Here is a 14,920-nt window from a genome sequence, read left to right on the forward strand (position 1 = left end):
TGGCAGCCTAAAGCGACCGTGGCGCTCAAGCACAGCCTTGGTGCTCACTGAACAGATGGTTGTGAGTGAAAAATTGGATACCAGTCCCTTGGGGTGACATTCTCTCCTCCACTAACAGTGCCCACACTGGACCAACCATATTCCAGCAGAGCCATAAAGAACATATATAGATGCTTATGTCTCAAGACAAAACTTTCTGTACAAATAGCTAGCACATGTATGGGCCTTGTCTTTCGTTTGGACCAGGGTTTGTTTCTTCTTATCTGTTTGGCATTGGAAATTTTTGAGAAGCTGCATTAGAGATGTAACTTCTCTTTCTGGTTCCTTAACTGTGAGTCAGCAGATAATTGAGAGTCATTGCCCCGAAAGTGAATAACGAGATGCAGTTTGCAGTGTTATTATTAAGTGACTTGTCTAAAGTTGGACTGAAGAGCAGAGGTTACTAGTAAACGCGGTCTGTGAATGATTCGCAGAGAGTCACTTCTGTAAAAAATCCAGATGTTCTTGCCAAGTTAGAGACCTACCTAAACTAAGTGTATTTGTAGGTTTAAAGTAAAAGTTGGGGCTGATCTCCAGGATGACATACGAAGATGCCGCCTCATCAGGGACATGATTGGACCAGAGAAGACTTTGGTAAATGTCTTCTCATGCTAATAAGACATGGAAGCCTGATGGATTTGTGTGTGTGTGTGTGTGTGTGTGTGTGTGTGTGTGTGTGTGTGTGTGGTATTGGGTGTCTAACTCAGGGATGTGTCCATGTTAGATAAGCACTTTACCACTGAGCTATAATACTCACTTCTAGCCTGAAGTCTTTTGTTTCAAGCAAGGATTAGGAACACGGAAGTGTTCAGGCTGGTGGTGGTCTTGTGATAGGTGAACTCTTTTTTAAAGAGCTGTGGGATCTGATCGGTTTAAGTTTTCTAATTCTACAGAGCCAATGAAGTCTGATCAGAGCAAGAACCGTCCTTCTTGCTGATTTTGAGTGAGCCTGAACAAGTAGTCTTCCATTAGCACTACGCTAGTGTGTCAACCATTGACCTCCCTTAAGCAGCTTATCAGGAGATAGGTTCCAAGCAGTCAAAGAAGTGTTGAGATTTTAGCTGAGATAAATATAATTTTTATAAATAATTTTAAAAGTAATTTATCAATCCTATGTATTTTTTTTTTTTTTTTTTTTTTTTTGGTTTTTCGAGACAGGGTTTCTCTGTGTAGTTTTGCGCCTTTCCTGGGACTCACTTGGTAGCCCAGGCTGGCCTCGAACTCACAGAGATCCGCCTGGCTCTGCCTCCCGAGTGCTGGGATTAAAGGCGTGCGCCACCACCGCCCGGCTCAATCCTATGTATTTTATAATTTTTATTATATGTAAAATATTTTTTGTAAAAGAAAGTTACAATCAGATTTTTATGAATTTTAACAAATAAGGCTTGTTTTGTGAGTTAAAATTAACTTTGGAGTATTTGATGTAAGATCAGAAGTCTCATTATTTATACATGAAATGGAACTGTTCTTGTTCCATGAAGTCATCCTCATCCAAATAATTTATGACAAAATTGATCTTGAGCCTGCCATACTGTGGTTCTCAGAGTATCCTGTGAGGGAGCGCTTACCACTTAGAGGATTTATAGAATCTCATGTCCTTGTCCGTGTTCTCCAAGTGTAATGAGGTTGATAGCAGAGGGGTGGGTCCTGTCTCAAGCTCTGCACAACAGTCACCCGGCTTCCAGGTAAGATAATAATGAGGAGAAAGCCAGAGCCTACAAGGCAAGGCCTGGACTTAAACTTACCACCAATTTAGATTACTAGTCTTGAGAGACTTACTTAACTTCTCTATATGCCAATAATTTTCTTATTTGTAAAACAGAGTAATATGCGCTGCCTTGTGGGGTTATAGTAAAAATTAAATGGAACAAAAATCATTAAGTATCTAGAGGAAGAGGAACTTCATTAGTGGTTATTTATTAATATGTCAGACACCTGGTGGGCAATAGTCAATAAAGGTCCATTGAACAAACTCAGTATTGACTGTGTGTATGATTCAAAGGATGACTGAAGGGGAGCTGGTGAGATGGCTCGGCAGTTAAAGGTATCTGCTGTCCAGTTTGAGAACCTCAGTTCAATCTCCAGGATCCACATTGTAGAAGGAAAGAATTGACCCCTCACACGTCCTCTGACTTCCACACGTGGGTATATCACACACACACACACACACACACACACACACACACACACACACACACTGCATAAGTAAAATAAGGAGCTAGAGAGATGGTTCAGTGATTAAGAACATTTTTTTTCTGCTCTTGCCAAGGACTCAGATTCTGTTCCCAGCACCCAAATGGCAGCTCATAACCAGCTGTGACTCCAGTTTCAGTGGATCTGATGCTCTCTTCTGGCTTCTGCTGGCACTAGACACATCATGTACATTATGGCAAAACACTCATACATTTAAAAAATAAAGCACCCAGTGGATCTAACTCAAAGGTCAGCAACACATCTCGTAACCCAGCCCAGGGCACTTGCAGACATCACAGCAGTTCTGTGAACAATTCACATCTCCTACCTCATATACGGCTCACTCAGATCTGAAGCCAGATCTCTAATCCCACTTTGGATCCCTTTTTGAGGACTCTGGGCTAGACTTTAGCAGAAAAAACACCAGAGGAGTCTTCCTAAGTAGTAGGTTGCATTAAATGATGGCATCTCCTCTCTGGAGCCCCAGCCTTACAGAAAAGTGAGGGGTCTGTCCTTGCAGATGATGGATGCCAACCAGCGTTGGGATGTGCCTGAGGCAGTGGAGTGGATGTCAAAACTGGCTGAGTTCAAGCCATTGTGGATTGAGGAGCCCACATCCCCTGATGACATCCTGGGCCATGCAGCTATTTCTAAGGTAATAAAGCTGCTGCTTCTGCCATCTCAATCATTTACTGTTTTGTTTAGCGTTCTCCAGGGATCATGACATTTCTCATGCCACAGTCTCTCGTGCAAATAAAAGACGATGTTTTCATCAAACATAGGACAATTCATCTTGCAAGTGAGGAGCTATGTTTGTGCTAATCACAGGCCTTCTTCTGGGCCGTAAGGGAAGTGTTCCCTTTTTATCTTTGATAAAAATGGCTTCAGGACCATCTCGTTCATCAAGGTTTATCTCACTTAGACTGTTGCCTTCTAAGGCTGGTGCAGGCTGTATGGAATATATCTTCAGCCATGCTTATAGTGGTCCTGTCAAGCTGCTAGTGTGTCTTCAAAATGATTTTCCACAGTGCCCAGAATGCTAGCTGTTTAGCTAGCCAGAGTACCAGAGAAGTGTTTAAATGCTGTCAAATAGGGAGTCAGATTGCCTCACCCCCAACAGCTTAGCCTATTTAAAGGAAAAATAGAGTCGAAGAAAAATGTGTACAATAAAGGTTTATCATCAACATTAGTAGTGATTTAATAGTATTCTAATAATTAACTCCCATCTCAGTGTTCCAGGAACAGGTGGGTCTCTAATCTGCCTTAATATTTGGTATACTAGGTAGGTTGAATACATTTTCTGCTGACGATCTTTCCACTTACAATGCATTCATGAGGATCCTATCAAGCTAAGGAGCACCTGTATTTTATTTGCCCAAAGTGAAACAAAAAGTGTAGATTTCCTCCAGAAGACTCAAAAGATCAGGTCTCCAAACAAGAGATTGCCTGACTGTTTTCTAAGAGCCCTTAATACAAATTTGCAGTAATTGGGGGCCATGTGCATGGCCTCGAGGATTCAAATAGATCCTGATATGTCAGAACATCTTAGAAACTATGTCAGGGTGGGTGGCTACAGTGGCTCAGGTCCTTAGGGCTGATCTTTAGAACCAGAATACCAGTTGGCTCATTTGTAAACTGAACTTCCATCCTCAGACCCAAGCACGCTCTGTAAGAAACTGTACTCATCAAAGGCTGTAGGATGAGTGGAAAACTGGGGCAGGACTGGTTATAAAATTTGAATATTCGATGACGTCAGACCTCAATGACCCATTATGGCCCTCTCAAAGCTCTGGCACTAAGACCTGGAACCTTAAGCCTGTCCCTCTCTTGGGCACAGGTTTGGCTGGCATCTGCCTATAGTGTCTTACATGCCTGTACATTGTACTATTGAATTAGTATATCACTTTGACTCCTAGCCAACTCCTGCCCTTTAAGGAACATTTTCTTCTCTCTGGGATGAGTTTGTGTCTCAGTTACTTTTCTATTTGAAGACAACTTATAGAAGGAAGGGTTTATTTGGATTATGGTTCCAAAGGGATAAAGAGTCTATCATGGCAGGGAAGCGTGGCAACAAGCAGTTGACATGAGCGTGGCAACAAGCAGTTGCCATGACAGCTAGAGCAGAAGCTGAGGGCTCATATCTCAAACCACGAAAGGCACCAAAAGGCATGTAGCTTTGAGACCTCAAAACATGCCCCCAGGGACATACTTCCTCCAGCAAGGCCACACCTCATAAGCCTACCCAAACAATGCTACCAACCGGGGACCAAATATTCAAGCATCTAAATTTATGGGGAACATCAAAACCACCACACTTTGCAGATCTGTATTTTCCTCATTTTGTGGTTTTATCTTTAAAGTGTACCTGGGAACTAAAGAGATGCCTCAGCAGGAGGTGGTTGCTACCAAATCTGAAAACCTGAGTTCAGTTATCAGGACCCCCATGGTGGAAGAGGAGAACTGACTCCCACAATTTTTGCTTTGACTTCCATAATATACTCTGTGACACACATGCACACACACACACTTAACTAAATTAATTGAATTAAACTTTAAAATAATTTTAGAGAAGAAAAAGAAAAAAGTTTAAAATAAATAATGGGAAGGAATTCTCCCTCCCTCCTTCCCCCCCCTTCCTCTCTTCCTCTCTTCTCTCCTCCTCCTCCTCCTCCTCTTCTTCCTCTCTCTCTCTCTCTCTCTCTCTCTCTCTCTCTCTCTCTCTCTCTCTCTCTCTCTCTCTCTCTCTCTCTCTCTCTGTCCGAGACAGGATTTCTCTATGTAACAGCTCTGGATGTCCTGGAACTCACTCTGTAGACCAGGCTGGCCTCAAATCCACCAGCTTCTGCCTCCCGAGTGCTGGGATTAAAGGCACCTCCACCTAGCCCTGGGAGGAATCTTGTTTTAAGTTCTGGAAGGGACTGTAATGCTCCAGGCTGCTATTAGGGTGTGAGGTTGGAGACTCAGGGCCATTCTGTATTTCTCTCAGTAAATTAGCAATAGTGTCTATTTAGACCAGATACCCTCCAGAAGCCTGTGTTTAGGGAATGCCCCCTTTACTTAAAGGAAAAATAAACACTTGAAGCCTCATCCGAGAGGAAATACTGCGATACATAAAATGAAAGTACAGAGAGTTGAGTCTGAATTCTGAGTGGTAGAAAGAAGCTCATTAAAGGGATAATGGGAGTAGGCTAGGACAGTCAGAGATGGGGGGTGGCCTCACAGAGAGATTAGAGTTAATGCTAAGGAGTGTCACACTGCGAACCAGTTGAGAGATCCATGGAGTGATCACGGGCTTCTTTGTGTGCATGCACTTGGAGGCCAGAAGCCAGCCTTGAGTATCATTCCTCAAGAGCCATCTACCTAATTTACTTTGAGGCAGAGTCTCTCATTAGGACCCAGAGCTTGCCAATTAGGTTGGGTGGGTGGCCAATGAGCTCCAGGGATTCACTTGTTACGGCTTTCCTAGTGCTGGGATTATAACTCATATATTTCCCAGGAATTCCTAAATATATAAATACAACCTGCTCACCTCATATGTTTTACACACACACACACACACACACACACACACACACACACACACACGACTGTTTCTCCTACTCTCGGCATTCCTCAGTTGCCCATAGTTCTCTGTCTAGTGTTCAGGACCCGAAAGCTTTCCCTCTTCTATGTCTATTAGTGTCTTTTCTGCCATTTCTAGGAGACACAATCTCACAGAAAATTTTCCTTTCCCTCTGGCTCTTAGAATCTTTCTGCCTCCTCCGTTATCCCCCGAGGAATTGTGTTGTAGGTCTGTCCGTTGGCTCTGGGTACCATGTGATCACTTGTTCTCTGCATTTTGGTTGGCTGTGGTTGACTGAAACTATCTGTGAGAGTAAGGATAAGTCACAAGGTAGTAAAGAATTGTGCTGGTTTAGTAAAGTGGTGGTTGCAGGCTCTCCTCCAAGGTCCTTGACTTCACTAGTATCAGGCACGGTTTCCTTTTTGTTGGATGGGCCTTAAGTTCAATTAGAGAGATGTCCATGACCACCAAGGTCTACATACCACTGTTGTACACTTAGGGATGTAGTGCCATGCTGGCTGTTGTGGTTCACAGTCATCCCAGCTGGGTAGGACTGTTGGGTGCCTTCCTTCCTGGGAAGCTTGCATGGTGTTCTCTGGTACTGGAAAAGCTAGTTCTCAGGGAGGAGATTTCCATGTCAGACTCAGCTTAGGTCCTCCAGGTCCTATGTATGAAGTGGTTGGTATCTTCAGCAAGAGAGGCGACCAAAGGCAATAGCAATAGTCTATAATGTTTTGGGAGTCTTTCTGACAACCTGACCAATAAGGGTTTATCATGTTTGGTGTTTGGGTTGTGTTTTTTGTTTGTTTTTTTGTTTTTTTGTTTTTTGGATAGTCTACAGCTCTAGGGTGGAGCATTGTCAACCCAGATGGGGAATTTTCATTTGAACAATGTATGTATGTCTATAGAGACTTATATGTATTATATTTCATTTTAGGTAGATAGATACTAATGATTCCTTAAGACTTTTCCAGATACCCTTATTGTTTACCCTCCTTCTGTTTATCTCCCTCCCCTTTCCTAATTAAAGCCCCCTTTCCCCCTTCAAATAATGTGTACATCACTATTCCCTTCTCTGTTGCTCCTCTCCCCACCCCCATAGTTCCCTTTTACTTTCCTAGTTTCTGTAGTCACTCCAGGTTATTACTCACATCTGAAAATTTGGAGCTAGGAGCCACAGATGAGAGAGAGTGTGACATTTGTCTTTCTGGGTCTGAGTTACCTTACTCAATATGTTCCTTTCTAATTCCATCTATTTAACCTGCAAATTCAGGATTTTATTTTTCTTTACAGCTGTATTCTATGGTTTACATGTACCACATTTTTATTATCCGTTCATTAGTTGAAGGATGTTTAGGTTGTTCCCATCTCCTAACTACCATGAATAGAGCAGCAATGAACATGGATGAGCAAGTGTCTGTGGAGTGGAAAATTGGGTCTTTGGGGAACATGCTGAGGAGTGCCATAGCTGGGTCATATGGTAGATTCCTTTTTAGCTTTCTGACAGTTCTCCACACTGATTTCTATAGTGTCTGGACCAGTTTGCAATTCTACCAACAATGAGTGAGGAGGCCCTGTTCCCCCACAGCCTCTCCAGCTCCTGTCAGTTGTTTGGTTGAGTTTTGCCATTCTGACTGGGAAAATATGAAATCTCAACATTATTTTTATTTACATCTCTAATTGGTAGGAACAATGAACATTTTTTTTGAAATTTTTTTTGGCCATTTTTATTTTGAGAACTCTCCTGTTCAGAATCCAAGTCCATTTTTTTGAATGGGTTATTTGGTTTTATTAACTTTTTGTTTTTGAGTTCTTTATATATTCTGGATATTGATCCTCTGTCAGATTGATTGTTTCTTTAGTTATGCAGAAGTTTGTTAGTTTTATGAAGTCTACTTGTCACTTGTTGGTCTCAATTCCCAGGCAAATGGGGTCCTATTCAGAAAGTTCTTGCTTGTACCTGTATCCTGTAGGGTACTGCTGATGTTTGCTTCTAGCAGTTTCAATGTTTTAGCTTTCACATTTAGCCTTTGATCCATTTGGAGGTACTTTTTGTGTAAGATAATAGTGTAGCTGGAGAATTTTTCTCCAGCTCCCACCGCCAAGTCCCACCAGTCCCGGAGCCCACTTATAAAATAAACACACAGAATCTTACATTATTTAAACTGCTTGGCCATTAGCTCAGGCCTATTATTGTCTAGCTCTCACTCTTATATTCAGCCCATTTCTATTAATCTTTACTTTGCCATGTGGCTCGTGGCTTACCGGTACTTTACATCTTCCTTGTCTTGGCAATGGCTCCAGCCGGTCTCCCTTTCCTTCCTCCTCCTTCAATTTTCCTCTCTCCTTGTCCCACCTATACTTCCTGCCTGGTCACTGGCCAATCAGTGCTTTATTTATATAGAGCAATATCCACAACATAATAGATATGGGTCTGACTTCATTCTTCTGTGTATGGACATCCACTTCTCCCAGGACCGTTTGCTGTCTTTCCTCCATTGGATGTTTGGACGTCTTTGTTGAATGTTAGATGGCTATAGTTAAGGTCCTATGTTCAGCCCTTCAGTTTCTCCCACTGGTCTGTATGTCTATTTTTGCACTGGAACAATATTCTTTCTATTATTATGGCTCTGTCGTGTATCGTGATGTATGGAATGGGAATCCCTCCAGCATTGCTCTTTTTACTCAGGACTGTTACAGCTACCTGGGGTATTTTGTGATTCCATATGAATTTTAGGATTTTTTTTTCTATCTCTGTGAAGAATAAGAAGGGGATTTTGATTGGGATTGAAACTTACTTTAGAGACAGGCTCTCACTTTGTAGCCAGGCTGATCTCAGACTTTTGGTCCTCCCACTTTAATCTCCATAGTGATGGGATAACAGCTGTTTACCACTATGCCTGGCTTCTTAGGATTCTTTTTGCTGTTGTTACGTTTACTCATTCATTTGTGTGTGTGTGTGTGTGTGTGTGTGTGTGTGTGTGTGTGTGTGTGTAAGTCAGAGGTGTTTACTCATTCATTTGTGTGTGTGTGTGTGTGTGTGTGTGTGTGTGTGTGTGTGTGTGTAAGTCAGAGGGCAGTTTGTGGGAGTTGATTCTCTCTCTCATCTTAGGGATCACTGGAATTGAACTCAGGTTGTCACCGCTGCCACCTAGAGTATTCTTGGATACTTTAATGAGCTTTGATTCATGTACCAGGCTTCTTCTTTCGGGCCACCAACCAGCTCCCAGATCATGACATGCAGATTTAATATTAGTTATGAATTCTCAGCCTAGCTTAGGCTCGTTTCTGCTAGCTCTTTTAACCTAAGCTAACCTGTTTCTCTTTATCTACCTTTGGCCTTGGGGTTTTTTACTTTTCTTTCCTTCTGTATAGCTTACTTTCACTGCTTCATGTCTGTCTGTCTAGGGGCTGCCTGGCTTCTTGCCCTGGGCATGTCCCTCTCTTTCTCCCTCCTTCTCTCGTCCTCCTTCTCTCATTTTTCTTCTTTCTTGAGCCTAGATTTCTCCTCCTACTTATTCTCTCTGCCTGCCAGCCCTGCCTATCCTTTCTCTGCCCAGCTATTGGCCATTCTGCTCTTTATTAGACCAATGAGGTGCCTTAGGCAGGTAAGATGAGACAAGTGCAACACATCTTTAGATAATTAAACAAATGCAGCATAAACAAACGTAACACATCTTTGCCCAGTTAAAATAATATTCTGCAGCATAAATAAATGTAACACATCTTTACCCAGTTAAAATAATATTCCACAACAGACTCACCAAGATTTTCCTTAAACAGTGGAGGCTTTCCCCTCAGCAGGGAGTAAATGAGCTGAGACAGAGCAGCTATGTGAATGACAGGTCCACACAGAGACCAGGAGAGATGCCAAGGGAATGCTGCCTGCCAGGAAGTATCAGAGGCCAGTGCTTGGAGCCAGATGATAGACTCCATTGTTTAGAGGGTACAACTGATCAGAAGGCATCACTGTGGGTTCTTAAAGGAGAGAATGACACTGTGAAAGACAAGAGAAAAAGGAGTTGACTAGAGGCCACATGTAGAGTGGACTGAGATAGGTATGTGGGCGGTAAGAAATGGGCAGAAGGAAGCAGTCAGGGATGGGAGGTATGGAATTTTGTTATTATCCATTTTTTTTTTTTTTTTTTTGTTTTTTGTTTTTTGTTTTTTGTTTTTTCGAGACAGGGTTTCTCTGTGTAGCTTTGCGCCTTTCCTGGAACTCACTTGGTAGTCCAGGCTGGCCTCGAACTCACAGAGATCCGCCTGGCTCTGCCTCCCGAGTGCTGGGATTAAAGGCGTGCGCCACCACCGCCCGGCTTTTTTTCTTCCTTTTTTTTTTTTGTTTTTTTGTTTTTTCGATTGTTATTATCCAGGAAAGATGAAGGGAAAGGGCAGCTGGGAGAACAGATTCGGGAGATTATGAGGAGGGAACAAAACTTGGCTCCTAGTTAGTGCTAGGAGCACAATCTCACAGTGATGACGTGACTAAGTCAAATGGCTTTCATCTCTTTCTCCCTCCCTCTCTTTTTCTGTCTTTTTTCTCTTGAGATAAAGAGCTAAGTACAATTCACTGTGAAATCTCAAGGAAGTGGGAATTATGAGCATGAGAAGATACTTTAGAAACGATGTTGAAACTGAGACTTTCTATAACGAGGAAACCAGCTGCGTATGGTTCTTGGTGGTCTTACCCAAGTCAACACATCCAGTTAAACACAGCACAAGAGTAGTGATGTTGGGGATGACTGGTTTCTGAATTAAGGGCTGTTTCTGCTAAGCTGCTTCATCTAATGATTCAGATGTCTCCTCTGATTCCAACTCTAGAATCATCCTAAAGCTCAAATCCTACTCTACACTTTCCATCTTTGTGATCTGGGAAGAGTTCATGCCTGTATGCTTGTTTCTTCATCTGCAAAACAGGGCTACTGATAGCTCCTCTTTCTCATGGTGGGTTGTAACCAAGAATCATTTATACTAAGATGCCTGGGGAAGGGAACTGTTGGGAAATGTCCTGTAGCCCAGGTGGTAGGTGGGGAAGCTGTTCAGGGCCAGGCAAGAAAAATAGAGAGAATGCAATGCCATATGCAAGAGTAGACTCCAGTACTTGACTAAATGACAGAGGGGTTCACCACTAAGCAGTGGTCTTAGTCTGTAAAGGAAGGCCCCCAACAGAGCTGGATGGAAGGGTCTGGGAATTAACAGAGGCAAGAGGTTTAAACTCATCACTTCACATGGTTATTAGGGATACAATAAGAAAATAAATGGAACTGTGATCCACAGGAAGCAGAGGCTAGAGCCCCATGAGTCCACAAGAACACATTACCTAGTGGCTCCATCCTCTCCTCAGGCCCTGGAGCATGTAGAGACATGGTTTGTGGAAGGAAGTCTACAGAGCCACATCCAGGAAGGGAGCAGTGGCTATATGTGAGCGGCCCTGTTTTTCCCCTCTGTGGACACACAACTCTCCCACGCACACACATTTCTGTGGACATCCTTCTGCCGGGCTTTAAAGTTCGCATGGCTCAACAGCAGGGATGCTTCCTTCAGCTCTAAAAATATTTTTAAACATTCAGAGTTACAGTTTAAACATTGGAAAATAACACCAGGCTGCCTTATTTTGCAGGCATTGGCCCCATTAGGAATTGGCGTTGCCACAGGAGAACAGGTGAGTGATATGTCCTTGGTATCACCTCACTGACCACCGACAGAGGATACTGTCATGTTGCACTATAAGTTGGGAATTCTTTTATCATTATAAAAAATGGTGGTTCATTAGAATTCAATGTTTTGTGAATTCTTCCAAAATTCATGGATTCAGGTCACTATTTTTTTTTTTCTTGAAGCAATTACCCAGAATTAACGAGAAATAACTTATTACTGTCAGGGCATACAGTGACTTTAAGAAAGTCAGCTTCCAAATAGAGTAAGGGTGACATCATTCTCTTTTTGTGCTTATATACTAAGCATAGTGCCTGTCTGCACCTGCTGGAGTCGGCCCAAAGGCAGAGCAGAGTGAGGAACAGATTTTTAGTCTCCCAGCAAAATGAACAATACCACCCCGCCACCGTTCCGTTTTGTCATTGTGCCATCTGCTTGTAGCTGTCACAGTATTCCATCCTGATGCTTCACTCCGTTTCTCACTTGCCAGGTGATAGAACAGTCATCTCTTCATAAATGGAGAGCTGGTGTGATTTGTACCTGACTCAGTTACATCTTCAGATTTGTCCCTCTCTACTGTTAGGGTCACCTCAGGCCAAGTGAGGGAGGGAAAAAAAGGAAAAGAAAAGAGAAATATAGTCCAGGCTTCCTGAAGTCTAGTAATGAGTAACAGCTGGTGTGGAATCATGGTACTGCCAAGCTTAGGGATCAGGAAAACGAAGGCCAATTCTTCTGTTGGTGCTATGTTGAAATGTTTAATTCTATTTCCAGTGCCAGAACCGAGTGATATTTAAGCAACTCTTACAAGCGAACGCCCTACAGTTTCTCCAGATTGACAGCTGCAGACTGGGGAGCGTCAATGAAAACCTCTCAGTGTTACTGATGGCCAAAAAGTTTGGAAGTAAGGGTGCTGTGGAGGCTGTGGGCCACACCTCCACTCTGTTCCCACCAAAGGCCATGCATGCATGTTCCCTTTGCTGGCCTTTGCAGCTCATGGATCTGTAGTTTGCCTTTTTTCTAAATCTTATTTATCCCTTATCAGTGAGTCTTGGCTGATTTCCATCCTAGAATTTCAGGCTAAATATTAAAAAATGATCGAATTGCCTGTAGACACTAAAAAACAAAAAAATCAAAAACAAACAAACCATGGAATCTCCCTCCATCTTCCTCTCTCTGCATTACTTTTGCGTTAAATTGAAATACCTTTCTCCTAGTCCCTGTTTGCCCCCATGCCGGTGGAGTTGGACTTTGTGAACTGGTACAGCACTTGATTATATTTGACTATATATCAGTCTCCACCAGCCTTCAAAACAGGTCAGTAACATGGCATTAGCTTCTCTCACTGTGGTAATATCCCTATTATCCCTTGATCCAGAACAGCTCTTTGAAAATTCTTTCAAGGTCAGAGATACTCAGAACCCTGTGCACCGTTGCATGTACCTAGAATAGATTTAAAGTACCAATTCCAAATTGAGACTGTTCACTTTTTGTTTTAATTTTTTTCCCTTTACTTTTATGTATATGGGTGCTTTGCCTGCATGTACATGCCTCTGTACGTGTATGCAGTGCCCAAGGAGGTCAGAAGAGGGCGCTGGATCCCTTGGACCTATAATGACAGCTAGTTGTGAGCTGCCCTGTGAGTCCTGGGAATTAAACTTGGGCCCTCTAGAAGAGCAGCCAGTGCTCTTTACAGCCAAACAATTTCTCTAGCCCCAACAGGATTTTAAATCGGAGGAGTCTCCTTCCTGTCATTTGCACATATGTGGATTTGCTTATTATACTTCATCTGCTGAAGATAAACATATCACAGGAACCTCACTAAAGTGAAATTATGAGAACAAATGTGAGAGTCTACAAGGGAAAGGCAAACACCCAATTCAGGACTGTAGGAAAGAAAAGGATGCCAAGGCACATGGAAGCAGGGTGCGGGGCGTGGGGGGATGTTCAATTAGAATTGAAATGGTTTTCTTTATTCAGCTGGCTAGTGAGTGAAAAACACTTCCTTTTAAATCTGCCTAAACTAGTTTATGCTGGAAAGAACAATCAGTTTAGAGGGAGGAAACCGGACTTCCTCAACCTAGAGCTGCTGCTCATACCTAACCTCACAGGAATCTTGACAATGAAGGTCTAGGTCACTAGTCTTTTCTTAGTACTGTCCAAACTGATTCTAGGTTGAAAGTACCCTTCCTACATTGCTCTGTATTTACTTTCTCATTTCAGTTCTTGTCTTCACGAGAGCCCTGCAGGTTCCAGGGGATGAAAGAGTCACCTAAGCACCCTGGTGCAGTGTCCCTGGTGTGAGAGACCCTGCCAGGCAGAGCTGGTGCTTCATATAGGCTTTGCAACTCAGAAATGCTTGTATAAAACTGGCCCCAGACAACCAACAGCGGGGGGTGACATCTTAAGCTCTGATTTGTCATTGTCTCTGCGTTTTTGAGACCCATCTGTCTCTCTCACGTAGCTGGCTCTCTATCTGCACCCTGTTCCTTACATGGGACACAGGCGCCACGAGCTTCTCTTGCCAGCTTATTTGTGCATTCCTGGTTGTTGTGTGACATTATTCCTGGGGAGATGGGAACCAACTTCGATCACCCTATATCTGGAACCGATGGCAGACTCAAGTACAGATACCACCAAAGTCCAGCTTGGTGAACTACTGAGTTTTATTGACGTTACTTATGGGAATATGGGTCAGGGGTCACTTACAGGAGCAGAAATGACTCAAAGACAGCTGCCTGACCAAAGCCCATCCAGCAGGGGTGACAGCTCACGAAGCTGGAACTTGGAACTCAGTGCACAGCCTGCAGGCAGCACCATAGACTGAAGAGTCCCTTGGAGGGGACTCAGTTCGGAGACTCTTCCAGGCAGCTCATCTGGGTCTTTGCTTCTTCTAGGCAGTTTGGCTGGGGCTTCTCTCTGTTTCTTCTGGGTGGCTGGGCTTGTCCGAGAGTGACTTCTCACTAGCCTTTACTGTCTACTCTGGGAAAGAGGGGCCCTCGTAAATGTGGTCGGTTTCAGGAAATTCCCGAAGCTACTTTGAGTCATTTACTTCATCTCCTAGCGAGCACATCTCATTCCTGTGGTGATATATTGTGTCCCCCAATATATTGTGCATCCTAATAAACTTATCTGGGGTCAGAGAACAGAACATCCACTAGATACAGACAGAGGCCAGAAAATGGTGGCACACACACCTTTAATCTTAGCATTCCAAAGACAGAGATCCATCTGGATCTCTGTGAGTTCAAAGCCACACTGGAAACAGCCAGGCATGGTGACTCACGCCTTTTATCCCAGGAAGTGATGGCAGAAAGCAGAAAGGTATATAAGGCATGAAAACCAGGAACTGGAGTCTGTTAAGCTTTCAGGCTTTTGAGCAGTAGTTCAGCTGAGATTCATCTGGATGAGGACTCAGAGGCTTCCAGTCTGAGGAAACAGGATCAGCTGAGAAGCTGGTGAGGCGGGTTAGCT

At 43.2% G+C, this 14,920-nt stretch overlaps 1 protein-coding gene across 1 annotated transcript in view; it reads left to right on the forward strand.

Annotated features, from left to right (window-relative positions):
- Enosf1 (enolase superfamily member 1) overlaps nucleotides 1-14,920 on the forward strand; it is a 32,637-nt gene that overhangs the window by 14,144 nt on the left and 3,573 nt on the right. The window contains exons 8-12 of the mRNA XM_059278507.1: nucleotides 546-633; nucleotides 2,753-2,887; nucleotides 11,415-11,456; nucleotides 12,221-12,350; nucleotides 12,664-12,763. Of these exons, the coding sequence (XP_059134490.1) occupies nucleotides 546-633; nucleotides 2,753-2,887; nucleotides 11,415-11,456; nucleotides 12,221-12,350; nucleotides 12,664-12,763 (495 nt within the window). The remainder of the gene's footprint in view (nucleotides 1-545; nucleotides 634-2,752; nucleotides 2,888-11,414; nucleotides 11,457-12,220; nucleotides 12,351-12,663; nucleotides 12,764-14,920) is intronic.

Source organism: Peromyscus eremicus, chromosome 13 (genome assembly GCF_949786415.1).
Source record: "Peromyscus eremicus chromosome 13, PerEre_H2_v1, whole genome shotgun sequence".
In the NCBI taxonomy this organism is placed as follows: domain Eukaryota; kingdom Metazoa; phylum Chordata; class Mammalia; order Rodentia; family Cricetidae; genus Peromyscus; species Peromyscus eremicus.